Consider the following 27,485-nt stretch of genomic DNA (forward strand, 5'->3'; position numbering starts at 1 on the left):
AAAGATGTTTAAAAAAATGGGTATTCAAAAAATAAAAATGTTTCTTTGTTGAACTGCAAAAACCTCAAGAGGATGGTTGAATAGTAAATTAGACACAGGTGAAGAGGGAATTAGTAACTAGGATGTGTATCCACAGTAGTCACCCAGAATGCAGCACAGTGACCAAAAGATACAAATATAAACAAAGTGATAATAAGAGATGTGAAGCACAGAATAAGAAAGTCTAACATATGTCTGTTTGGAGTCCCAGAAGTAAAGAACAGAGAGCCTGAAGAAGAGGCAATATCTGCAAAGATAATAGCTGAGCTCATTCCAGAATTTATAAGAAAACATAAAAACACAAAGCCAGGAAGTACAACATACGTCCAAAAGCATAAATAAAAAGAAATTCATGCTTCAACTCACCTCAGTGAAAGCATAGTACACTCAAAACAAGAAGGTCTTAAAAAGGGCCAGAGAGAAAGGACAGATAATTTATAAAGAAACAACAATTAGGTTGAGGGGACCCTTCTCAAAGCAATGGAATCTAGAAAACAGGGAAAAAACACCTTCTGAGGATCGAGGGAAATAACTCTCAACCTAGAATTGTGTGCCACCAAAACTGTTTTTCAAGAAAACAGATGTTTTCCTGAAATGCGCATTAAGAGACATTTACAGACCAGCAAAACCTGGTAAATTTTTGTCATTAAGAAATCTGTACTAAAGAAACTTCTAAAAGATGTTCTTTGGGGAAGAGATACAAGATGTAGATATAAAGTCTAAGATAGAAAAAGGAATAGTGAGCAAATAATATAATAAATATTACTTAAATGCAAACAATCATTGAATAAAATCACAATCATAATCATAATAATTTAAAAAGTATAATGTATGGGTTAAAGAAAAAACTAAAATATAGAATGAGAATAGCATGTAAATCATAAGGGGGAGATTAAAATGGAAGCATTTTAAGGTGGCAGTATTATCATGGGGGAGCTAATATAAAAATTGTCAGAGGTGATGAAGGTAAATGTGCACGGTGAGGTAACTTGAGTGGTACCCTCTACAAGAATAGAAATAGAGTGTAAAAATTTCAAACCAGTAGCAAGGAAATGTGGAATAGACAAAACAAAACATAAGCCAAAAAGGCAAGAAAGAAGGGGGGAGAGCACAGAAAAAGCAGAACAAACAAATTTTTTAAAAAATGAAGATAGAAGATAGTAAAAAAATTCCAAATATATCAATAATCCCAATCAATATAAAAGGAGTATACATGCCAGTTAAAAAGATAGAGATTGGGGCTTCCCTGGTGGTGCAGTGGTTGAGAGTCCGCCTGCTGATGCAGGGGACACAGGCTCGTGCCCCCGGTCCGGGAGGATCCCACATGCCACAGAGCGGCTGGGCCTGTGAGCCATGGCCGCTGAGCCTGCGTGTCCAGAGCCTGTGCTCTGGAGAGGCCACAGCAGTGAGAGGCCCACGTACCGCATAAAAAAAAAAAAGAGATTGCCAGATTGGATTCTTTTTTTAAAAAATTCCAACAATGTACTATTTATAAGGGATATATCTGAAGCATAAGGTTACAGAAAGTTTGAAAGTAAAAAAGTAAAAGCATGGAAAAAGAAACATCAACAGATAAAAAGCAGGCAGTTATACTCATGTCAGATAAAATAAACTTTAAGATTAAAGGTATTATTAGCGATAGAGATCATAAATATAGTCAAACGTATTATTCATGAATTCTATATTTGCAAATTTACCTACTCATTGATCTTTATTTTAACCCTAAAATAAATACTTGCAGTGCTTTGCAGTCATTTTCAGGCAGGCACAGAGTGACAAAAAATTTGAGTCACTCAACACACACTTCCCAGCTGAGGTTGAACAAGGTCATGCTCTGCCCTCCTGTTTTAGCTCATACTGTAAACAAGTATCCTTTTTGTTGTCTATTTAGTGCCGTGGTTTTTGTATTTTTGTGCTTTTTGTTGGTGATTTTGCTGTTTAAAATGGTCCCCAAGCATATGCTGGTGTCTAGTGTTCCTCTGTGCAAGAAGGCTGTGGTGTGCCTTATTGAGAAAATGCATGGATTAGATAAGCTTCATTCAGGCATGAGTTATAGTGCTGTTGGCCACAAGTTCAATGTGGCCACAAGTTCAATGTTAATGAATAAACAATATATATTAAATAAGGTGCCTTTAGACAGAAGCACACATAAAACAAGATTACGTATTGATTAGTTGATGAAAATGTTATAAGGAGAGGTTCGCAGGAACCTAGCCTTATATTTCCCCTAAGAGCAATGGTTCAATATTCATTAATTCAGTGTTTACCGCAACTTTACAGACTATAGCTACAGAGAATAATGATAGAGAACTGTAGTTCAGTTCACCAGGAAAATATGAAAATTCTAAATGTGTATATCTAATAAATAGCCTCAAAACGTATAAAGCAAAAACTGCTATAACTATAGGAAGAAATTGATAAAGTCACCATAACAGGAGGCACCTTTCTTAATTATTGATAGGTCAAGCAGACAGAAAATCAGAGATACAAGGATTTGAAGAGAACAGTCAACAAGCTGAAGGTGAATTGATGGGTATAGATACTTTACATTTTCCTCAAACAAACATGGAACAGTTAAAAAGTTTCTTACTATATACTAGGCCACAGAGCAAGCCTCAGAGATTTTGAAGAATTGTTATTACACAGATATTCTCCAACCAGTTGGGTTAGAAGTGGATAGTAAAAGTTAAATAAAACTAGAAATTTTTAATTTTTATAAAAAATTTTAATTTTTTATAAAATTATATTTTTATAAATTTTATTAAAAATTTAATTTTTAAATTTTTAATTTTTGAAAAAAATTTTAAATTTGGAAACTTAAAAACACACTTGGGTTTCCCTGGTGGTGCAGTGGTTAAGAATCTGCCTGCCAATGCAGGGGACACAGGTTCGAGCACTGGTCCGGGAAGATCCCACATGCTGCGGAGCAACTGAGCCTGTGCGCCACAGCTACTGAGCCTGCGCTCTAGAGCCCATGCTCTAGAGCCCGCGAGCCACAACTACTGAAGCCCGCGCACCTAGAGCCCATGCTCTAGCAACAAGAGAAGCCACCACAATGAGAAGTCCATGCACCGCAACAAGGAGTAGCCCCCGCTCACTGCAACTAGAGAAAGCCCACAAGCAGCAACGAAGACCCAACACAGCCAAAAATATATAAATAAAATACATTTAAAAAAAACCCAAAAATACCCCACATTTCTAAGTAGTTCAAGAGTCAAAAAAGAATCATAATGGAAATGTAAAAATACTTAGAGATGCATGATAAGGAAAGCACAAGGTATCAAAACTTTAAACTTAAGAAATGCTAAGAAAGTAGAACTTAAAGGGAAACATGAAGTCTTAAGTGCTTATTTTAGAGAAGAGGGCAAAAAATTCATGAGCTGAATGTCCAGCCTGAAATTTTAGAAAAAGAAAACAAAATAAACCTAAAGAAGGTAGAAGAAAACAAATAATAAGTCTAAGGGTAGAGAATAATAAGCTAGAAAACAAAGATACAAAGTAATAAACCAGTGCTAGTACTAAAAAAAGATGTTAGCAATAAGCTAAAAAGCAAAGATACCAAAAAAAAACCTAAAAAAAATCCAAAAACAAAAGACAAAGAGATCAACAAAGACAAAAATTTAGTCTGAAAACACAGGTAAACTGGAACTCTGGAGAGACTGAAAACACAGGTAAACTGGAACTCTGGAGAGACTGAATAGACAGAGGCATGAATAAACAATATTAGGAATGAAAAAAGAATGTTAACTTTTACAATAGAGATTTTAAAAGACAGTGAGTACTATAGTCCTTATGCCAATAATTTGAAAACTAACAAAATGGAAAAGTTCCTAGAAAAACATAACTTACCAAAGCACATCAAGATGTATAGTCCTAGGAGCACTAAAAAAATTAATCAGCTTTAAAAATTTCCCTGCAAACACCAGACCGAGGTAGTTTTCAAACGAGTTCTGCAAAATTTCAGAGAACAGACTATTTCTGACTCCCCAACTAATTCCACAGGGCCTTAAAACTGATAACAACAACAAGAAAGGAAAATTATAAGCCAATCTAACTCTCAGACACAGATGCCAAAAGTCCTATATAAAACATTGGCAAATAGTAGTGTATAAAAAGATAACATTAATCCTTGAAATTCAAGAGTGGTTTAATTTGAGAAGTTCTGTATGCTTTATTAATCACACTAACCAATTCAAGAAGAAAAACCATATGATTATCTTAACTGACACCAAAAAATTATTTGACAAAATTCAATCCCAGATTTTGATTAAAACAAAACAAAACCTAGAAATAAAAGGGGAGCTCCTTAACCTAATTAAGTAAATCTATTTAACGATCTATTATCATATATTATTCTAAATGAGGAAGTGTTAGAAACCTTCCCTTTGACCAAGACAAGGATGCCCGCTATTACTGATTCTATTCAATTTTGTACTGGAGGTCTTAGGCTGTAAGACAAGAAATGAAAGGCATAACAACTGTAAAGGGAGAAACAAAACTGTCATTATTTGCAGGTGATATAATTCTTTACATGGAAAATCCGAAAGAATCTAAAGGTAAATTATTAGAAATAGTGATGGTTTAGAGGGAAATGGTTAAAAAGAATAATAAAAGAAGACATCATTTAATTGCAACCAAAAAGTGTAAGATACCTAGGAATAAATTCTATCAAAAGATGTGCAAGACCTTTTTGCAGAAAATCATAAAACTGTACCTAAAAATCTTAAAGGAGATCTAATTAGATTGAGTGATACATTGTGCTCATGGATAAGAAGACTCAATATTATAAAGATGTTATATTAGCCACAGATTGATCTATTGATGGAATGCAATTCTAATCCAAATCTTAGAAGGTGTTTTTTGTTTTCGTTTTTGCTTTTTTGTGTGTGTGGAAGTTGCCAAGTTGATTCTAAAAAGTACATTTGAACATTTACAGTTAGGGCTCTTTGTCTTGTTTAAGAAACCCTTCCGTAGGTCAACATCAGAGATCTGTTCTACTATATCATCTTCTCAAATCTTACAAGTTTTGTCCTTCACACGTAAGTCCTCAGTCTGTCTGGAATTTTTTTGTGCATGGTATAGATTCACTTTTTCCCACATTCATACTCAGTTGTGCCAGCATTAGAGTCAAGAAAAAAAAAAAAAGCCAAGAATAGTCAGGGCATTCCTAAAGGAAAAGAATTAGGTGAGAGCACTTGCCTTACTAGATATAGGGCTTGTACAAAGCTATATGTATAGCTTTGTACAAAAATATATAATATATATTTTTTGGCCACGCCGCGAGGCTTGCAGGATCTTAGTTCCCTGACCAGTGATCGAACCCAGGTCCTCGGCAGTGAGAGCTCAGAGTCCCAACCACTGAACCGCCAGGGAATTCCCTATAATGTTTCAATACTATAATACTATAATAAAATTGTGTGGAATTGACACAGGGATATAGACAAAACGACCAGTGTAACAAAAGAGAGAGCTCAGAAACAGACCCAGGCACAAATGAAACGCTGATATATGTCTGAGGTCACATTGGAGACCTGTGGAGAAATAATGCTGGCACAACTGAGTATCCACGTGAGAAAAAGTGAATCTATACCATGCACAAAAAATTCCAGACAGACTGAGGACTTACGTGTGAAGAACAAAACTCGAAAGATTTGAGAAGATGATATGGTAGAATAGATCTCTGATGTTGACCTACGGAAGGGTTTCTTAAACAAGACAAAAGAGCCCGAGCTGTAAATGTTCATACATTTGACTTTATTAAAACTAAAATTGAGACCTCTGCTTTTTCAAAACACCATAAAGAAATCAAAAGTGAAAACAAAGGCCACAACTGGTAGAAGATATTCACCATACCTACAGTGAACAATATTCAGAATGTATTAAGAATTCTTACATAGCAATAAGAACCCAACAGAAAAAAAAGGACAGAAGACACAAGCATTAACTTGTAGAGGTAATAAACATGTGGGAAAGTATCCTCAACATTATAATTAGGGAAGTGCAAATTAGGAATGAGATATCATTCATACCTATTTGATTGGCCAAAAATTAAGGCTGATGGTGGCAACTGTTGGAAAGGACATGGATCAGCAGGGACCCATATACGCTGCTTGTATGAGTATAAATTGGTACAACCACCCTGGAAAACAGTCTAGCATTGTCTTCTAAAAACAGGTATATCCTAACGTATCCTTTGACCTAGCAACCCTACGTCCAGTATACACAGCCTAGACAAACTCTTGCCCATGTACTCAATATATAGTTTAAGCATATATACACATGGATAAACTTATTATAAAACAAAGAGCAAGAGAATGAGAGAGAGGGCAAATACAAGATAATGGTAATGTCCTAGCTCTTGTGTTGTGTGGTAAGTTTGACTTAAAGAAATATATCTGTTAAATGTTCCTTTTAAATTAAATGACTTAAAATTGAAGGTTTTCATTAGGGAAATCTACACTGACACAGCTACATGTGGTACAAATGTTCATTATCAGCCTGTTTCAAAGATTGTTGATTGGGTAATTTGATTTTCAGGGGCCAGTGGCTAATGAAGTGCGTTTCATTTTGATAAGAATTGAAAAAGTCTTGCATACAAGTTCTTTATTTAGGGGTTAAGGACATGGTAAACCTGATATTCTATTTTAAACCTTTCTAGGAAGATTTAAAACATTCTATGGATGATCTCTTTCATGAAAAACTTGCAAATCCAATACAGATATCTGAAAATAAAATTTCCAAATCATGGCATGACACCATTAAAATATTTTTGTCATTTTCAAACAAGCACAATGACCTCTTTGGTATATAAGTTATAGATTTTTTTTTTCTGGAATGAGGGCATTATAATGCTTCTTGAATTTAAAATTCTTGCTTTTTTTTTTTTTCCTAAGCAGAAAAGATATCTAAATGGCAAAAGCCTGATTCAAAGTTATGCTCTTCATAGCAGACATCATACCATGATTGGGAAGCCTTCAGTGAGCGACATTAATGAAAAATAACTCACAAAGAAGGCAGCATGAGCTAGTGACACAATTCCTGTTCAAGAGACTTTGTAGGATGTTGTCTCAGTATAGTAGAAAAGTCACCCCAAGCAGGTGAGCAATGACTATGACATATTTGGGTGAGTAGATATTTTGCTTAACGATTCAACAAACCAGGGATGAGTAGGAAGCAATGCTTGGAAAATAGGTGGTACATAAATGAAGAAATGCTTGATATTTTTTGTCCTGTTAATTTCACAAGAGATTTCTGAAGTGTGGTAAAGCTCTTATTGGCATGTTGAAAAAACATTTTCCAAAGCTGCAATGGGACATGAAGAAATATTTTCCAGAGGGAAAAGAAACCAAACGGACTAGAAATCCAACCATCACTATCTCTCAGAATCAAACTTTCAACTTTCCAGAAGACAATTTCAACTCCCCAGGTTTTGAGCATGGTGGGCAGGCCCCTGAGCACCAGAGAACAGTCATCAGTGAAAAAACTCTCTCCGTGATTTTAGAGTCCACGTTCTATCTGAATACACTGAACTGAATAGCTGATGGAGCCCCCAGAACATGCTGCGATTTCAGACGTCCTCTGAGAGTTAGGATTTTCTAACTTAATGCAAATAAAGAGTAAAAATAGAAAGTGACAGGTTGAAAAACTACATATGTTTCATGCTGTCACTGTCCTGGATATGGAGCCCTTGGTGTAAGATGGAAAATGAATTTCCTCTCAAAGATATAAAATAAAAATTTTATTATTATTAACCTTAAAGAATTAATTATTTAAAACATTGTGATGAATTTTTTTTTAATTTACCTAAAGTTGGCAGTCTGTAATACGTGGCCCAGAGAGGATGAAGATTTGAGGCCCACTGTCTATAAGGTCTGCTGGGCCCCTGCAGGATTCTGAGCCTTTCTTATCGTGGGTTATGCTAGATCCTTCCTGTGAGGAGACAGAGTGTTTCTGGTGGTTTGCGCATGACCTCTTTTCATGAAGAAATTTAAAGAGGAATCTGGAGAGTCAGGGTCTTGGGCACTAACCTCAGCATCTCCATTCTTACAGAGCAGACTTTGACTTTGCCCCAATCACTGTTGCTACTTCCGTCCCCTATAAAGGTAGCACGTGGTCCAGGCTGAGAAATGCAGACTTGGAGATCGTTGACCCTGGAGTTGGAAGGATCTGGGTTGGAATCCTGCCCACGTTTTCCAGGTGTTCGGCTTTAGGGAAGTGACTTTCCCACCCTGAGGCACTCTGTTTCCATCTGGAAACTTGGGTAATTCCCTCATCCTGGCACGGTGATTGTGAATCCTGAATGAGAAAATGTGAAAGCTCTCTGAGACCTGCAATGTGGAGCATACTGAAGTATCAACAGCTCCCATCTCTCCCACTGCCAAAAATCTTACTGATTCCATTCTCCCAGCAGAAGCCAAGCCCTGCTCGGTGCTGGAGGTGATAGAGGCTGGCGAGGCACACATGGGATGGGTGTCAGGGAAACCGTGAGGGGAAGGAGATAGTGGCTCCTCTCTAGTCAGGCTTCGCTCTCTATCCAGCCATCCTTTCCCCATCAGCCATTCATCTGTCTGTCCAATGAGTGCCATTTACGCACCTGCGCCAGCAGCCTGCGAGCCCTCTGGTTCCGTGGAGTTACATCTCACCACAACGTTCTCGACACTTTCCTAAAGTCCTGGCATTTGTGCTGAGGCCAGAGCTGTTCGTAGCGGCCAGAGTGCAGATCCATCTGGCCCGGTGGTCTGGCAGGGCCCTTCTGGTAGCTCCACGTGGACCCACAAGCCGTGGGAGCTAAAGAAAACTGGGCTGAGCCTCCAGGAAACCACAGAGGGAGTGTAAGAAATGTTGTCAGGGACTGGAAAAACCAAACCCACCCAAGTCGTGGGCTTCCTCCATCCAGTCAGACAGACTAATGTAGACACAGGGCAGGTTCTGAGGAGGCAGACAGACCACGGCCACGACTGGACCGGACTCTGTGATCCAGCAAAAGGGATGCCATCTCAGCCAGACTTGGGGAGAGGCAGGCTTCCAGAATAGCCCTGCCAAGTTTAGGAAACAGGCAGGCTTTTCATCCCGGCTCCTCCTGCGTCCCCATGTCCAGATGTGTGCTTGGTGACACCATGGTAACTATGATGCCACAATGGAACATTCTTCCCAATGTGGTAGCAGGAATCCCTCTGTTGAGCTCTGCGGTGTAAGGTCAGGGTGAGTTCATTTCTCCTTTAGCAGGAGTTCACAGAAGAACCATTCTGACAACAAGAAACACTTGGTGTCATGAGCAGAACATGGTGACTGAGGACGGCATGCATGGGTTCCTTGGGCTCTTGTGCATTGTCTGAGGTGAGGGTAGGCCTGGTGGTGGGGATGATGGAGGAGCACGCCTGGGCTTTGAATTCCAGCTCCACCACTTGGCAGCTGTGTGACCTTGGGTGGGATTCTCAATGTCTCTGAGTATCAGTTTCTGAATCTGTAAAATGGGAATGATGATAGTGTCCACCTCACAGGGTGATTGTGTGAATGAACTGAGTGACATGCTGGGGCAGTTACTATGTAAAAGGATGAGCTGTCACCCATTAGAAGAAATTCCAGTAGAGTTTAGTAGGAGGGGCAAAATCAGGGTAGGCTTTCACGGAACACCTGCTTTTTGCTTTCAGCAGCATTTTACAGCTACAGAGTTAAGGCTAGGGTTGAATTCCACGCGTCAAAAGATGACCCTGGGCTTCCCTGGTGGCGCAGTGGTTGAGAGTCTGCCTGCCAATGCAGGGGACACGGGTTCGTGCCCTGGTCTGGGAGGATCCCACCTGCCGCGGAGCGGCTGGGCCCGTGAGCCATGGCCGCTGAGCCTGCGCGTCCGGAGCCTGTGCTCTGCAACGGGAGAGGCCGTGGCAGTGAGAGGCCCGCGTACCGCAAAAAAAAAAAAAAAAAAAAAGAAAAGAAAAAAGAAAGATGACCCTTTTCTGAGACCCAGCTCTGTGGGAAAGCCGGAGGCCCTGGATTGCGGATTGTGGAGAAAACTGACCGGCATGGCCACCTTCTCTTGCTGGGCCGTCTTACGCGTCGCCGGCTGAAGAGCGGGGCTGGGCAGCTGGTTCCTGCCTCTTTACGGCACGGACCCAAAAAATAGGGATGTTTCCCATGTCTTGGAAGTTTTGTCAGTGGAAAGGAATAGAGGCAGGGACTCTGACGCTGGGGGAAAATCACCACCTTGGGGAGGAGAGGAAAAGCCCATGCTTTTGGCTGTTCTGTGTTCACAGCTGCCCCTGGTGTCTGCTGCGGCTCTCTCTGGGGATGGAAGTGATGAGAGGGACGCTCTTGGTGCTGTTCTACGTCTCCCATGCTTCTGCCAGTGAGTGTGCTTCTCTCTTCCTTCCCAACTTTAGCTGATTGTGTGACATGGCAGGGGGAATCATCCCGGAAGAGAAAATGGTCCTTAATGTCCAGAGAGGGACTCAGGGGGTAGGTGATTCATGGCATTTTGCTCTGGGCAGCTTGCGTTGGTGGTGGGAACCAGGGACAGAGTGGGGCGTGTGGCGTGGATGTAGGAAACTGTGGCTTCAGCAGCCTGATGTCAGGCCTAGTCCTTGGTGAGAGTACGGTTAGGGAGACAAGCCTTAGGCTATGGAGAGGCCCCCTGCGCAGAGGGGGTTGGCGTGAGGCCTGCCTCCCCACTCACAGCCCTGCCCTGCTCTTCCGGAGGCACGTTCCCTGCGCTCCGTCAGGTGGCAGACATCCTTCCTGAGCCGGGGTGGGGGCCCGAGGTGCGTCTCATGCACTTGGCAACCGGGCCTTCCCTGTGTTTCTACTTCAGTATTGTTCCGATGAAACCCTTTATCCTTAAACCTTATTGTTACCTCTAAACTGACCCCCAATTGCAGGGCCCGGCCCGGGAATAGGGAGGTGTCTGAGAGGCTGCCTGGCCTTAGTTGGCAGAAGTGGCAGCTGCAGTCCCCTCCCTGACCCCCAGGTTGTCCAGGACTAAAATTCCGGCCTGGAAAGGGGAGATGGAGTGGGGCATCTGACTAAAGCAGGCTCTGCCCCACCTTCTGCCACCCCAGCTGGCTCTCTCCTGTCTTCCTGGAGTTGGATGGGGGACAGGAGAGGCTTCCCGTGCACGCACACACACGCATACACACGCCAAGAGGACCGTCCCACCTTCCAGGCCTCCTCCGTCTCCTTGCAGCCCAAGGAGACAAAACACAGATAGGGCCTCTCTCCTCTCTTAAAAAGCCTCAGGCAAGGGACCCGGGGCAAACATTTCATCTCTGAGGCAGATTTCCTCATTATATCCTGGCTGTTCAAGAGTTTTATAAGGACGAATGAATCAGCCAGCTAGAGCTTTGAAAAAGCAAAAGTCATCACAAACCTGTAGGTTCTTCGTGCGTTAGGAAGAGTTGGTTAGTGCCTCGTTCACTACAGATTGCCAATGTCCTGTGGAAAAAAAACGGAATTCTTGTCTCTGGTGATCCTGAAGCACTTGGTGGCCTTACAGACATCATCTTGCTAACAACCAGCTCTTGTCACTGTTTCAGCAAAGACTCCAAGTGTCAACTCATAGAGATGTTTGATCACATGACGCCCTAGAATGGAGGTCTGCTGTGGTCTTTTAATGACTATACTGAATGTTCAGTCAACTTCAGCGTCATGGTTTGGAAACTCTCTGTCATTGATGTTCACCTCAGAGGTCACCTCCTGGGGAAAGCCCTCCCAGACTTCATGTTCTGGGCAGAATCCATGCCCCCTCCTCTGTATACTCCGGGCACTGTCCCTTGTGTCACAAGTCTCTCTGAATGTTGCCACTCTCCAATGTGTCTGTCTCCCTTGTGCACTGTGACCTCCCCTGGGGCGGGGACAGGATCCCGAAATCCTTCCCTGCCAGCCCAGCCCCTAACTCAGCAGGGCTGCGTGTGCGGTTGGATGAATGGCTGAAAAAGAAGCCACCAATGACCTGACTTTTTCAGCTGGTGCTACCCACCATGTGACACACAGAACCCAGGGCCACCGATTTAGAAAAAAAGCACTGGGTACTCATGCAGTGGCTACCAGAGCAGTGGTTTACATGGGGAAAAGATGGAATTGTCCCCTGGGGTTAGCATTATCAGTCATGGGGACACAACTCTCCTCTTGTGAGAGGCGTGTGTTACCCCACCTCTCATAAAAGGAAACTGAGGCCCAGACAGAGGAGTGGCTCTCCCCAGGTCTCAACACATAGGGGCCAACTGCACTTGGGACACTGTGTCCAGGGACTTCCTGAAACACTAGTGGTTCTCAACCCCAAGTACACATTTGAATATACCCTGGGGAGCTTTTGGAAAACATTAATGCCCAGGCCTCATCTCCAGGGGTCCGGGAGGGGCCGGGCAGCAGGCGGATGAAATGTTCAGTCAGCTTGAGAATCCCCATACTCCACTCTGCATAGGCGAGGATGAGATGGGCACCCCTGGTCCACTAAGGAGGCCAGGCACGGGGACTCATCGGGACAGGGCACATGGACTAGGGAGGGAGACCCACCAAGGGCCTTTTATGGGGAAGAAGACCCACTAGGAAAATAAATGTGGGTGGTAGAGTTAGTGGTGACCAGGACAGAGAGCCAGAAAAAGTGGGGAACCAGCGGAAGTGCGAGCGGGTCCTGGGGTCTGGTGCGGTGGCGGCAGCCCCAGGCCTCCAGCTCTTTGCCCCAGCAGTGAGGCCCCTGCACAACCCCCTGCAGCTTGCGGCATCCAGAAAAGCAACACCGTGGAAACTTCCGAGGAGGGTTTGGTCGAAGACGAGGAGTTCCCATGGGTGGTGTCGCTGCAGGATGTCCAGTACACCCACCTGGCTTTCGGCAGCATCCTCAGTGAGTTCTGGATCCTCAGCATCGCATCCGCCTTTCAAAACAGGCCAGTACCCCTCCTTTGGAGTCTACACAGCCCACCGAGGCGGAGTGGGGGGGCTCTGTTTCCTGCTCAGCTTGGGGAGGCCTGGAAGGTGGATGCCCAGTGACAGGGCAACAGGGCTTTTTACCAGCGCAGTGCTCACTGTGAGTTTGGGGCTCCTGAAGTCACCAGTTGCCAAGGTTGGCGCAGTCTGTGTCTCCTCTGCTGTGAGGACTGCCAGCTGCACAACTGCAAAGTGAAACGATTGTTTCTCCATCTTCTACAGGAAGGATATTTGTTCCCATTTTATTACAATCACAAAGGCACTGACTCTTTTATTTTTAGACACTTTAAAAAAATTTTTTTAAAACATCTTTATTGGAGAGGCACTGACTCTTGATACTAGAGGTTCCTATTGCTTATCTTGTTTAACTGAATTGATAGGAGCCCTTACCTTAACACACTTACCTCAGGCCTTAACAATGTGACTGCCACAAACACATGCACGTAGAGAAAAGACTTGAAGGAAATCCGCAAACACTTGAAGAGTGCCCATCTCTGGGTGCTCAGAATGCATGTGATTTGTTTTCTTCTTTGAACTTCTCTGTATTCTCCAAATTTTTTACAGTAAATGGGCATTTTCTTAAACCAGAAAAAGAAAAAAAGCCTATACATGCTATTAAAGGAATAACTTTTTTTGATAAAACGTCTCACTTTCTGACCCAATGATTTCACTTTTGGGTATCAACATTAAGGAAATAATTTCAACCACTGGAAAAGTTTTATGCACAAGTTGTTCATAGGATGATTAATTACACACAAAACACTGGAAGTGTAATGTCTGATTATCATGGATAAGTAAATTATGATATAGTTACTATTTTATAGTTTATATTATATATGATACATAGTATATAACTTCTATATACAATTACATATAGATCCATCTATTCAATATATTATATAGATATATATTGTATGTGATATATACTATATATAGTATATATTATACAGTATATAATATATATAGTATACATACTATATATATTACAATTGTAATTTATAAATATATAGTATATTATATAATTTATAGTATATATACTATATATTATATACTATTTATACATTATATATTATATATACACATATAGAGTGTGGGGAGAGAGAATATAATTACTATAACTGGCCAAATACATTATAGTGTAAACCCTTGATGAGATATTGTACAATTGCTGAATTTTTTAACATATGATTTGTATTTTTTAATTAAAAATACATGTATTTAAATGAAAATACATGTAATACTGTGATGTTCATGAGGAATCAAAGGGTGTATAATGAAAATCAGCTCCTCCCCTTCCCTGTCCTTCAGTCATCATTTCCCTCCCTTGAGCCATTTCTGTCACCCGTTTCTTGGGTGTTCTTCCTGAAACACTCCATGCACTCATGGATATCTACATACCTATAGGTCTATCTATATTGACTCATATCTATTGACAGAGAGAGAATTTTCTTTCTCCCCTGTATTAATCTGCTGGGGCTGCCACAATGAAATACTACAGACAGGGTGGCTTAGACAATAGAAATTTATTTCTTACCGTTCCAGAGGCCTGGAAGTCCAAGATCAAGGTGTCAGCAGGGTTGGTTTCTCCCAAGGACACTCCTTGGCATGTGGATGGCCACCTTCTCCTTGTGTTCTCCTATGGCCTTTCCTCTGTGTGCACACATTCTTGCTGTCTCTTCTTCTTATAAGAACACCAGTCCTGTTGGATTAGGGCCCCACCCTATGGACTCATTTAACCTTAATTACCTCCTTTAAGGCCCTATCTCCCAACACATTCACACTGGGGGTTAGGGCTTCACCTATGAATATGGGGGGACACAATTCAATCCATAACACCCACCAACACAATTAGTAACACACCATATACATTATTCCACTCTTAGCTTTTTTCACTCTGTCATGAATGTTGGGTGATCCTTTCTTATCGATACATAGAAAGTTACCTCATTATATGCATCAGTTAGCTGCCCAGTATCCCATATGGATGTACCATAACTACACGGTCCTCTAATAATGGAAATTTGGGTTGTTTCCAATCTTTCACTAGTAGCAAAAAATGCTGCAGTAGATATACTTGGACACACATTATTTCACATACATGGAAGTATACTGTTGCACGAATAACCTAAGAGTGGAAAAACTGGACTAAATCTTGATAGCTGTTGCCAACCAGCCCTCCAGAGAGGTTCCGTTGTCTATGTAGTGTTTTCATTATTGCTATTTTCTATCTGGTCTGCTGTTTTGGTTTTGATTTCCTCTATGACTCTGGGTTTTATTAAAGACTATTTAAAAATATCCAGGTAATAGGGTGTTTTGTTTTGTATTTTAACATGATTTAAGTTTGAGTTAGACTGCATGGTGATCTATTAAGGAATTTGTTGATGTTATCTTTGGGGTCTACTATGTGGTCCGTATGAATATTTTCCACAGGTAAATTAAAGAGCTCATTTTCTGTCCTTGGAGTACAATTTAATATATAAAATTAGGGCAGGGAGTCTACTTGATCTATCCTAGGCTGACTGAGGTGAATTACAAATTTCTGGCTTTTCCTCCTCCTATTTCCTGGAATTTAATTCATGAACATTGTATCACTTGCTGCAGATATTTATAAACGAACTCTTCACTGCAGACTGAATTCCTTATCATCATGAAAGGCCTTTCTTTGTCTTGTTGCATGCTCTTCTGCTCTGGTGTTCAGAATGAAGCTCCTGCTTTTTGTTTTTATTTTGGACTCTTCTGTTTTTATTGCTTGCTGTTTTTCTCTTCATTATATGGCTTTGTTTTGTATGTCTCTTCTGACAAATTTGGAAAGTTTGAAGTTGCGTTCTCGTGGTCATCTTAGAATTATAATTTCATGGAAGACACACGAATCTTCTGTTTCTCTCTGGATAGTCCTCTCTAGATTCTACTGTGGCTGATGCCAGAATTCCTGTCTTTTCACTTCTTCCCTCATTCTTCATGACCACACAATTTTAATAGCTTATTTATGTACTTTAATGTTTACCTTGATTCATATATATATATTTGTACACCCCTGTTATTTCATATATTAGCTATAAATAAATAATAGTTTAGACTTCCATAAAAGATGAGAAAATTGGTGTATATACCTACCTCTGCTGGTTTACATCACTACTCCTATCTATAACTTTAAAAGTTTCTCTTTTGTTTTAATTTTAGACCCATATTATAACGAATTCCACACTTACTGACCATCACTTTGCTGGATTTCTTCCATTCAACACTAGAATTGGTTAAAATTTGTCTTCAAGTAGTTTCTTTTTTTTTTTTTTTTTTGGCCACGTTGCACAGCATGTGGGATCTTAGTTCCCCGACCAGGAATTGAACGTGTGCCCCCTGCAGTGGAAGTGCAGAGTCCTAACTACTGGACTGCCAGGGAAGTCCCTCCAAGTAGTTTCTTAAAGGGCTCCCAAGAACCATATTTCCTCGAGTTTTACATATTCAGAAATGTTGTGCTGCCCTGCTTCCGTTTGAAGGCTTAACAGGCATTCTCACCCCCACCACACCTCAGCTTCTGGTATTAAATCTTGCTGTGGAGAAGTCTGAAGCCATTCTGATTTTTTCCTCTGTAGGTGGGAGATCACACATCCCAGTATTCCCCGGGAGAGGCCTGGTTTACACCTGTTATCCTATTGTTAGCATCCCCTTTCACTCCCACAAGTCCCCCAGCTTAGACAATAAATCAGAGATGACTTAAGATGACTTAATCTGTTTTGTGTGGATGCCCAAGGATTCCTTCTTTGTCACGGAAGTCCAGCAACTTTACTAGCCATGCTGGATCTCTCCCATTTGCCCCTCCAGACCCACTCTCTACTCTTTTCCATTCTGCTGGGTGCCAGGAGGCTGACCTGTGTGGGTTACACCAATGGGCACTCTTGCCTTCTGGGCTCCAGTTGGGTTTGGCCAAAGGGAGCACTGGGAAGAGATCAGAGGGAGGAAGGAAGTGAGGTCAGGTATTCCCCTGACAGGTACTGCAGACTGGATGCCTCCTCCAGCCAAGGGACCCACTCCCCATGGCTCTGTCTGACCACTCCCTCCCACCAACACCCTGTTGTTACCTCAGCAGAAGGCTGCATATGCCGCCCGGAACCCAGCATACTGCACTAGTCTCTGTGATTTCCCTATGTCCTGCGAGACCTTTGTAAAGAGTTCCTTTATTAAACTTTCCTCAGTTTACCTTATTTGAGTGTGTCATCTGTTTCCGGCTGGGAGCTGACAAGGGTATGTCTCAGTGTTGAGCATTCTGTATTGAGTTTTCCCTAGGATATGGAGTACGCTTCCACACTGTAGACACAGGTCTTATTTCTGGAAAACTTTCTTGGCTTCTCAAGATTACCTTGCTCTCTCTCCAGGAAGGACGCTGTTGCTATAGTTGGTATAGCTAAGATGGATGCAAAACTGATCGCTCACAAAGAATATCCAGTGAACACCATCATCGTCCATGAGGACTTTGATAATAAAACAATGAAAAATAACATAGCCCTCCTGAAGACAGACACGGCGATGCAGTTCAACAACCTGGTCCAGCCCATCTGCTTCCTCGGCAGAAAGTTGCATATGCTACCAGCCTTGCAGAACTGCTGGGTGGCAGGATGGAATCCCACATCTGCAGTTAATGCCTTTCTTCTCCTAGAGGAGGCTGTGTGTGTGCTAGCAGTGGGGGTGACTGGGATGAACCATTCTAGGGCTTAGCTCAATAACTCAGGTGGTCTGAGGTTCTAGAGTTGGGCTGGAACCCTCACTTAATCCGTCAAGATTCCCAGCGCTTGCCCTCTTGAGGCCATTCTTACGTCTGGTCCTTTTTCTTCTATTCCTACACCAAAATTGGAAGTACTTGGGCAGCAAGCAGCCTGAAATGAGTGCAAGGTTACCGTAGGGCCAGGGGACATTATTCCCTGAACCAGAGCTGACAGTCCTCTTGTATGAGCCATCCTTGTTTTCTTTTATTTTTGGGAAACAAACAAGGAAATGCATTCATTCTCTGTAGATGTGGAAGAAGGGTGAACATTTTCTCTGCCTATTTTCACATTCAAGTTCAAAGCAAAGGTAGTTTTCAGTAAAAACTGAGACACAGGTTCGGATTTCTGTGAGGAAAAGGGGGTTTATCAGAACATTTCCTACTCACTCCCATCTGGATATGTGAGTTGTAGTTGCGTTGACTCGGGGGATGTCTTCTTGTGAATAATTCTCGGGCTCTCTGTTGTCCAGACAGGAAATCACATGACGATGAGTATCCTGAGGAAAATCTCCGTGAAGGACATCGACTTGTGTCCCTTAAACAAAATCGAGAAAACAGGATGTGGCAATCACATAGAGATGGAAACTGATGCCGTGTGCTTGGTAAGAACGCGGTGGAACAGAAGCTACAGGCTGAGAGTAAGCAGTGGTCACTTCATGGGGAGCCTCAGGACTCCCCCTCGCTGGATTGTGAGCTCCGTGAGGGCAGGGACCATCATCTGGGATTCATGGACGTCTCCAGGGTGAACAGCACTTGGCAGGTAGCAAGTGCTCAATAACAATCTGCCGAATGGACTAACCAGTCACCGTTTTCAGTGTGACATGACAAAGCATGGCTAAGTCACATGTTTTTTCATTAGCTAAAAGTTTGAAAGAGTGAGTCCAAACCACACGTGCAGATACACGCTGAGCGCGCCTACAGCGCGGGCTCGCTGTATTCGGCTTCTTTGGAACCCAGCCTGATGCTATTGTTCATCAATTACTGGGTTTCTTTTTCCCTGTAAGAAGCCCTGCCCTCTAGCTGAATGTGGGCTGTCCAGGTGTGGCTGTCCTACTGCCTCAGGAAACTGTGCAGAATTCACAAACACCTGTCCAGGCGCCCTCATATCTGTATCTGGAAAAAGTGTGGCTTACCAGGGCCACAGAGTTAATAAATCTTAAAGGCGAGAACTCAGGTCTGCCAGATTTCCAGGCAGAGTTTCCCTCCTCTACTCTAAAATTGTCCAAGACACTGATCAACCACTTTTCTCGAAGTAACCTTCAGGATTCCCTGATGGGGAAATTTTTTTTTCCAGAGGATCTAGGGAAAGTTTTTTAGAGAAAAAGGAAAAAATACATATGTGCGGACAATTCTTTCTCAAAGTCATTTTATTGCAAAAGCATGAGGGACTGCCTTTCATCAGGAAATAAGTTTGCCCTTCTAAAGTTGGCTCAACATTTATCAAGTGCCTACATTGTCCTGGGCTCTCTTCCAGGCGGAGGATTGTAGAAGCTTCTTAAATTAGAGAATGTGTTAAAATACAGTAGAAGACGTAGCTACTTAACAAAATCCTGCCATCAGCCACTCCATCAACCTAGTACCACACTTCATCAAATCCAGGATGCTGTCAGGTGCAGAATGCACCACTATTTTATGTAACACTGAGAAAGTAAAAACGCTGCCACTGAAACTCTGGAATCTACTGATTAAAAGACACATCCCATTTCAAAGATGCTAACTTTTAAGAGCATCTTAAATTCACTGGAATATGGTAAGCTGCTTACCCTCTAAATGATCACCTCTTTAAACCACCCACAAAGGTCAGATTGGTTTTTAACTGTAGCACACCTGTAGACAGTCCTTTGTTTTTTAAGAGAATTGTGCTTGAAAAAAAAAAAAAAAGTTGCCTTGTCTACCTAGGATCCTTCCTAGGAAATGTGTTCTAGTGTCCAGAGGTCCTCAAAGCCACACTTCTCACATGCAGAATAAGTTACCCAGGTTCAGTGTCTGCCCTAACGGGTCCTCAGAAACCCAGCAAAAGTAGAATAGCTCTGAACTCACCCCTCCTTTGTTCCCACAACTGTTAGGGCTTTTGCTGGATGTCAAGGTTGAGGATCACGCAATGAAAGGGGGTCGCTCCCCTGGGAGATGAGGTGGGGCTGGAGCGCCTGGTGCTTTTTGTCTCCGTTGCTTGAGCTTCAGAAGTCTCGGCCTTACACGTCACGGGGAATAGAAACAGCAGCTTATTCTACACCCGAGTGGAACAGCACCTTGCAAAACCACACAATAGCCAGGGATGTTGACCGCACAGTCATTTGTCAAAACTATTTGTCCTGAATGGCATTCTTTTTCTTCCTCAAGCTGTAAAAGCACAGTTAAAGCAAATTGGGAGCGGGACTGGTGAACGGAGTGGGGACCACTCCATCCTTGGCCAGAGAGCCTCTGGGCCCCAGGAAGACACAATGAGGGGCAGATGAGAGCCAGTTCACCAGTACTAGGAGGACCAGCCAGAGCTCAGGGATGAAATCTCCGCCCTCTGCTGTTTGGCAGCATGGGATGCAAACAGTAGAATGTGAGAAACTGAAAAAATCAAAGAGTTCCACACTCAAGCACCCCCTTCCATCTAACGAGAAGCACAGAGCGAAGTCTGGAATGTCATCCTCGTGTGTGTGCAGCTGTGGGACAACCAGGGCATTATGGCAGCCTTGCAGAGCATGCCTCCCATGGCCCTGCTTGCAGAAGTGTTCTTTGCTTCTCCCATTTGCCTGCATTTCTGTTCTGGTGTGGCCTCCTCAGAAAAAGGAGGGTTTAGTGAAAGAGGCTGCCTGTGTGTAGAAAGCTCCAACATCCAGGCCTGGGAATGGGCAGGGGCTGAGGTGACCACTGTTTTGCCTGTTGAATTCTCACTGTTGAGTCTGTTCAGATTGTTTCCCATTGTCAGCTGCAAGCCCCCTCCCTCCATGCCTCAGTCCACACAGTGAGAGCAAACTGTGATCACCCAGCCTGTCTCGCCTGGCAGGTCACATAGGTCAAAGGTGGCTGGCCAGCCTTTGATGATAAACTCCCTCTTGGATCAAGATGGACCACAGGCTGGTGCTGGGGGGCAGGTATTCCTTTAAGAGGAGGCCTGGGGGCGGGGGGTAGGGTGGAGGACAGGTAAGGTAAATTGTACCTAGTAGCTGTCCTGTTGCTTTTCCCACATTTCTCAGTTTTTCACATTAAAAATGATGGCCTTTTCTGCACAGCAGGGTAATAGCAGCTAATTGTTACCTGAGTGCATCCCGTATGTCAGGCACTGCGCCGGGAGCTCTGCCGGTGTTACAGGCACTAACCGTGTCCCCACTTTAGCTCAGAGAATTAGCTAACCTGTTAGGGCCACATGTCCAGCCAAGTGTGCTGGGCTTCTACCCACTCACCTGAAGGGAGATAAGGTCTGCGTGGCAGAACTCCCGGGGCCCAGAGGACTGCTCCTGAGAGGTGCACTGGCAGGCAGCTGCCAGGTTGGAAAAGCTGTGAACCCAGCCCGGCAGCGTGTGCTTCCTGCAAGTCTGACTGACCCTAGCAGGACTGTGGGTAGGTGCAAGCAGCTTAAACGAAGGATGGAAACAAAATAGGGAAGAGAAGGAAAAACGGGAGCATTCCAGGCCAGAAAGGAACAAAATAACATTTGAGGAGTGAGGAACCAAAAGAGAGGGAGGATTTATTCAAAGTACTGGAGAGGGGCAAGAAAATGAAATGGGATCCAGGAAGCTACAGGCAAACTGCAGGAGCCTACAGATAATTTGTATAATGAAAGGAAAGGTCATCTTGTTGGAATTTGTGGTGGAGGTGGCCTAGATTGGAAATATTATCCTATAACTTACCCCATTTCCAGTGAGAACCAGTGTAAAACTTTTCTAGAAGATAGTAAATTGCACAGGGACATATTAAAAAAGAAAACAAGTTTTTCTAAGACCTGAAGCTTTCTGTCCTTTGTCACAGGGGGACCCAGGAAACCCAATGATGTGTGAGCTGAAGGAATTGAATCTGTGGGTGCTGAGAGGAATCCTGTCTCAAGGTGGTGAGAAATGCCCTGGCCTGTTCCTGTACATCAAGGTGGAAGACTACAGCAACTGGATCACATCCAAGACCAAGAAGACCAGCCCTCCCCTGTCTTCCTTCCACCACTGGAAAAACCTGATTCCTTTCCCCAGCCACTCATCATGTGATGCTGTGACACAGAAAAAACATGCTGGGCTGAGCCAGGTTGGACAGTCCCAACCACCCTTCCAAGGACAAAAAAGGGCCACCATACATTCATGGTCACAAATGGCAAATGGCACTCCAGTGAGTCTAGACTTTAGGGAAAAGGGTCTGAGGGAGTCAGACAAGTCTGAGGTGGTCATCCAACCCACGTACTATGATGACAACGGTGGGGAGGTTGGGGAGGGCAGGTCTCTATTGGGCCAGAACAGGTTACATCAGCCCCAAGAAATTATCTTATTTTTCTTTGTGCTTGTTTTCTTTGGTAATGGTATCTTAGTCTAGGAGCTAACCTTCCAAATGGAAGAGTAAGCTCAGAATGCTGAGTGCCAGGCATTCACCACGCTGCTTTGGTGTCTCTTTTTGAGAGTTGCACAGCTGGGCTGCCACGGACAGGCCCACAGTACAGACTGGGGGGGGGGGGTCTCCCTCCTCTGTCCCACTCTCACATGCAGGAAGGTCATTTTCATGTGTGCTTGTGAACTAAACGTGGGCTAACAAGTGTCAAACCATTAGAGTGCCCTGTGGTTCTTTCAGTGTTTATGGTTCCCGGAGTCAGGCTGTGAAAACACTCCCCGGGGACCGATGTGGCCTGGGAGGTGACCAGCAGCCTGGCTGGAGAATTGGGGACACCAGCCAGCACAGGGAACAGTGAGAGGACCCCATGACTAGAGAGGAGCTGATTACTTTAATGGATCACTTTTTGGTCGGCAGCCGTCGCCTCCCTCTGGCTATTTCCCAGGGGGCAAATTGCCTGCAACTGCTCATTGGTGATTTTCATTTTATTCCAAGCCTTGCGGTAGCCTTTTAAGGACATCTGCAAAAGGGAGAAAGGGGGAGGAGGAAGAAGGTCATTTGGGACAAACGGATTGTGCCTATTCTACCGCATCTAGCCCTGTGATGGTATGGATGACCTCGTATATGGGGCAGTGTCTGCATGCGTGCGGCGGACGCAGGCCACCTTGGGGCATCCAGAAGACTCTTCTAGAGCTTGTCTCTGTTCCATAAAGTGAGAAGTTGCAGGTTCCTTCTGTACTTCTTTGCTACTTCTTAGCCCCAGATGTGATGGGCCCAAGTATGGATCCTAATTTACTTTCCTGCTGCCAAGTGACCACTGGAAGGGCAGGTAAACGCACTGTGGAAAATGGAGCTGGGGTCTAGATGTGAGAATGCCAAGTTTCCCAAGTGACCTGACTGGGTTTTTAAGGTACCCTAAGGATGTCCTTAAGTGCCCTCAGTGTGCAACCTGGTCTGTGGCAGTCTTGGTGCTTTCCTTTTTTTTTGATGCCAGCATATCATTTGCACTTTTCCTTTTTCTCTTCCATGGCTTACAAGGGGCAAGGGTGCTTCTGTGCACACTGTACCATATGAAAAGGCTATGGGGTTAGTCAACATCAAAAACCCATGGCAAATATGTAAATGCATGGAATCGGGTTCTGAGTGATATTAAAATCCATTATTGGGCTTCCCTGGTGGCGCAGTGGTTGAGAATCTGCCTGCTAATGCAGGGGACACGGGTTCGAGCCCTGGTCTGGGAGGATCCCACATGCCATGGAGCAACTAAGGCCCATGAGCCACAACTTCTGAGCCTGCGCGTCCGGAGCCTGTGCTCCGCAACAAGAGAGGCCGTGATAGTGAGAGGCCCGTGCACCACGATGAAGAGTGGCCCCTGCTTGCCACAACTAGAGAAAGCCCTCGCACAGAAACCAAGACCCAACACAGCAAAAATAAATTAATTAATTAATAAACTCCTACCCCCAACATCTTAAAAAAAATCCATTATTATCTCAATTTTTAAAAACTGGCTTCTCCGTGTATAAAATAGCAATCACTAAATTATCAATGGTTGGGAGAGGGATTCAGAAGCTTCCAGAGATCAATAAGAAAACAAGCAACTAAAAACACACCATTACTAGAGTCTCTTCCTGATAACCTGAAAAGACTGTCCCTAACAAGAAAAAGGAACTTTAAGGAAGAAAAAAAAAAAGAAGCCGTCTTTATTTTGGTGTAAGAGTCGAAGCAACGGCTGAGATTTCTCACAGGTATTACGTGTCTAAAATCCTGTATTCTTACCTCAGCAAACAAAATCCTAAACAAAAATGTGAGGGCCATAAGATATCGTGGGTCTTGGGACTTCCTGTAACTCACCTCTGCAATCTCCACTTTCCTCTCCCACATCCCGATGGCCTTCTCCAGGTCACTGTTTCGGATCTTCTCCCGGACGTACATCATCACCTGTGGCACTCGGAACTCAGACAGCTGCTTCCGGAGCTGTTTGTTCAGAGCCATGGCCTTGGCCTGGTCCTGGGTTGGGAAGGACCAATTAAACGTGGGGCTCCCTGGCAGTTCTAGCCTCCTGGGACTTACTGGCCCTGGCATCTCTCCCCAGTTTCAATGTAGTTCTAAAAATAATGTTTACATTTTCAAAGGAGTGGGTGAAATCACAAGATTCTTTTTCTTTACAGACCGTGACATTTTCGTCCAGTTTAGAAACATTAAGTAAAGTCTAAAACAGTCTTTTTCCCTCCCTTCCTTCCTTTCTTCCTTCCTCCCTTCCTTACTCTATTAAGGAATATGCTTTACTTTTGATTGTTTAGGGGCTTTTTTTGCTTTGGAAAAATTATATATTTAAGTATACTTTGATTAGATCAATTTCAATTCATTTTCCTGCCTTTTCTTTTTGGCAGAATACACATAACATAAATTTTCCCATTTTAACCGTTTTTAAGTGTACAGTTCTGTGGCATTCACAGAACAATTCACATTGTTTTGCAACCTTTATCACCAGCCATCTCCAGAATTTTTTCATCTGCCCCAACTGAACCTCTGTACCCATTAAACACTAACTCCCCAAACCCCCTCCCCATAGGCCCTGGCAACTACCATTCTATTTTCTGTCTCCATGAATGTGACTACTCTAGGTACCTCATATAAGTGGAATCATACAATATTTGTCCTTTTGTGACTGGCTAATTTCACTTAGCATAAATGTCTTCAGGGTTCATCCATGTTGTAGCATGTCAAAATTTCTTTCCTTTTTAAGGATGAATAATATTCATCCTTAAAATAATATAAATAAAATAATATATTCTATTATATGCATATACAACTCACTTTGGTTATTCACTCATCTGGCGATGGACACTTGAGTTGCTTCTACATTTTGGCTATTGTAAGTAACGCTGCTACAAACATGGGTATACAAATACCTGTTGTTCAAGTTCATGCTTTCAATTATTTTGGGTATATACCTGGAAGACAACTTGCTGGATCATATGATTATTCAATTTTTTGAGGACTCTGTCTTTTTACATTTCATTTTCAAAAATTATTATACAGTAAAATTAACTAGTCTTTTTCTTCTGAGTGGCTTTTTGAATTAGCATTGTCCTTTTAACAATTGTTTTGAATAGGCAATACATTCAATTCAAATGGTATAGAAGTACACAGTGACAAGCTCCCAACCCACCCCTGTCCCCAGCCACACAGGTCCCCTTCCAAGAAGCATACACTATTTTTAGGTTTCATGCATCCTTCTAGAAATCTACATCCATACAAACATATATGTTTACCTTTCTGACCCAAAGAGTAGCCAATTCTATTCACTTTCATTCATCCAACTTTTTCTTTCCACTCAATACATATTGAAGATTCTTCTGTATCAACACATAAAGAATTTACTCATTCTTTTTAACAGCTTCATAATTTTCCATTGTATGGATGTATTATACTTTAACAGGTCCCCACCAACAGTCACTTAGCTTCTCCATCTCTTGCTATTACAACAAGCAGTGCTGTGCTTACAAATTTTCTGGGTATACATCATTTTGTAAAAATGCAAGTACAATATATCAGTAGGATAAGCTACTGAAAGTGAAATTGCTTATTCTACGGCAGTGGTTCTCAACCAGAAGCTATTTTGCCCCCAGGAGACATTTGGCAATGTCTGGAGACATTTTTGTGTGTCACAATTAGGGGAGTGCTACTGGCATAGGGTAGGTGGAGGCCAGGGATGCTGCTAAACACCCTGCAACGCACAGGATGGCCCCCACAACGAAGAATTATCTGACCCGAAATGTCAGTAGGGTCTAGGTTGAGAAACCCTGCCCTAAGCATATGTGTATGTACGGTAAATGGTGCTAACTTGCCTTCTCTTATAATCATGAAGCCCATTATACTTCTGCAGCAATGTTTGAGACTGCCTGTTTTCTCCATTCTCGCAACACAATCTTACTTTTTCATCTTTGTCAATCTAACAGAGGGAAAATGGTACCTCATTATAGCTTTTATTTTCTGTTCCTTATGAGCAAAGAGGAACATTTTTCATATATTTGAGATTTTTTAGCTTTTCTGTTTAAATCTTTGGCCCAGTTTTTTCCTATTTTTTGTTAGATTTTTCTTGTTAATTTATAAGACATTTATCTTTTAAGAAAATTAGCTCCTTCTGATATTAAATACAATATTTTTCCAGTTACTTATCTTTGGGCTTCGCTTATGATGGTTTTTGCCATGCAGAAAATTTTTTATTTTTATATAGCTGACTTTATTGATTTCATGGTTTATAGCTTTCACATTTTAAAAGTCTTCCATATTCCAAGATTACAATAAAAATGTTCCCACTATATAAGTTCAGGACTTTAATGGTTTTATTGTTAACATTTAAATCTCTGATACGCCTGGATTAATTTTGCTATTACATATAGTTCCAAATTAATTTTTTTCTAAATGGCTACCCAGTCATTGCAAATCATTTATTGAATAATCTGTTGTCTCTCATTGCAATGCCACCTTTATCACAAACTAAATGTATCAATATCAAAACTATCAGAAACTTGATCATATACATATCATATATGGTCTGTATTAGAGTTCATCATATGGCTTACGTTTTTTTCTTGTATCTTCCCATCTATTCATGGACTTGCTTTAAATACTGTAACTTCATAACACGTTTCAGTATCTAGTAAGGCTAGTCTCCTCCTTATTAAGAATTTTGTGGATATTCTTATTTATTCTTCCAAAAGAATTTTTGAGTCAGTTTACTTAAGCCTTTAAAAAAATCTCCTTGTGGGACTTCCCTGTGGGTCCAGTGGGTAGGACTCCACGCTCCCAATGCAGGAGGCCTGGGTTCAATCCCTGGTCAGGGAACTAGATCCTGCGTGCATTCTGCAACTAGGTGTTTGCGTGCCGCAACTGAGAGTCCACGTGCCGCAACCAAGAAGTCTGCATGCCGCAGCTAAGAAGCCCGTGTGCCATGACTTAAAAAGATCCCGCATGCCATGACTGAGGATCTGGAATGCTGCAATTAAGACCCAGTGCAGCCAAAATAAATACATAAATTTTTTTTAAAATCTCCTTGTTATTTTAATTGGAATACTATTATTTCACAGATCAACTTAAACAGAACTAACTTTTTTATGATGTTGAATCTTCCTAATCTAGTATTGTATTTTGATTCCTTGCTGTGACACTGGCATCACCTGGGAATTGGGTGAACATGCAAAGCCTCAGGACACCCATACCTATCCAATCAGAATCTGCTTTTAACAAG

At 42.5% G+C, this 27,485-nt stretch overlaps 2 protein-coding genes across 2 annotated transcripts in view; one reads left to right on the plus strand and one right to left on the minus strand.

The window, feature by feature from the left end:
- Positions 1-22,219, plus strand: part of PRSS54 (serine protease 54) — a gene marked incomplete at both ends in the record, with an annotated part of 47,323 nt that extends 25,104 nt beyond the window's left edge. The window contains 4 exons of the mRNA XM_082861875.1: positions 12,743-12,918; positions 17,332-17,586; positions 18,184-18,315; positions 21,674-22,219. Coding sequence (XP_082718001.1) covers positions 12,743-12,918; positions 17,332-17,586; positions 18,184-18,315; positions 21,674-22,219 — 1,109 coding nt within the window. The remainder of the gene's footprint in view (positions 1-12,742; positions 12,919-17,331; positions 17,587-18,183; positions 18,316-21,673) is intronic.
- Positions 22,220-22,622: 403 nt separating this feature from the next.
- Positions 22,623-27,485, minus strand: part of CFAP263 (cilia and flagella associated protein 263) — a gene marked incomplete at its 3' end in the record, with an annotated part of 30,091 nt that continues 25,228 nt past the window's right edge. Inside the window, exons 8-9 of the mRNA XM_082862902.1 lie at positions 24,083-24,238; positions 22,623-22,751 (exon numbers count right to left, since the gene is read on the minus strand). Coding sequence (XP_082719028.1) covers positions 22,623-22,751; positions 24,083-24,238 — 285 coding nt within the window. The remainder of the gene's footprint in view (positions 22,752-24,082; positions 24,239-27,485) is intronic.

The sequence above is a fragment of the Leucopleurus acutus genome, assembly GCF_964270905.1.
Source record: "Leucopleurus acutus genome assembly, chromosome: 20".
Taxonomy (NCBI): Eukaryota; Metazoa; Chordata; class Mammalia; order Artiodactyla; family Delphinidae; genus Leucopleurus; species Leucopleurus acutus.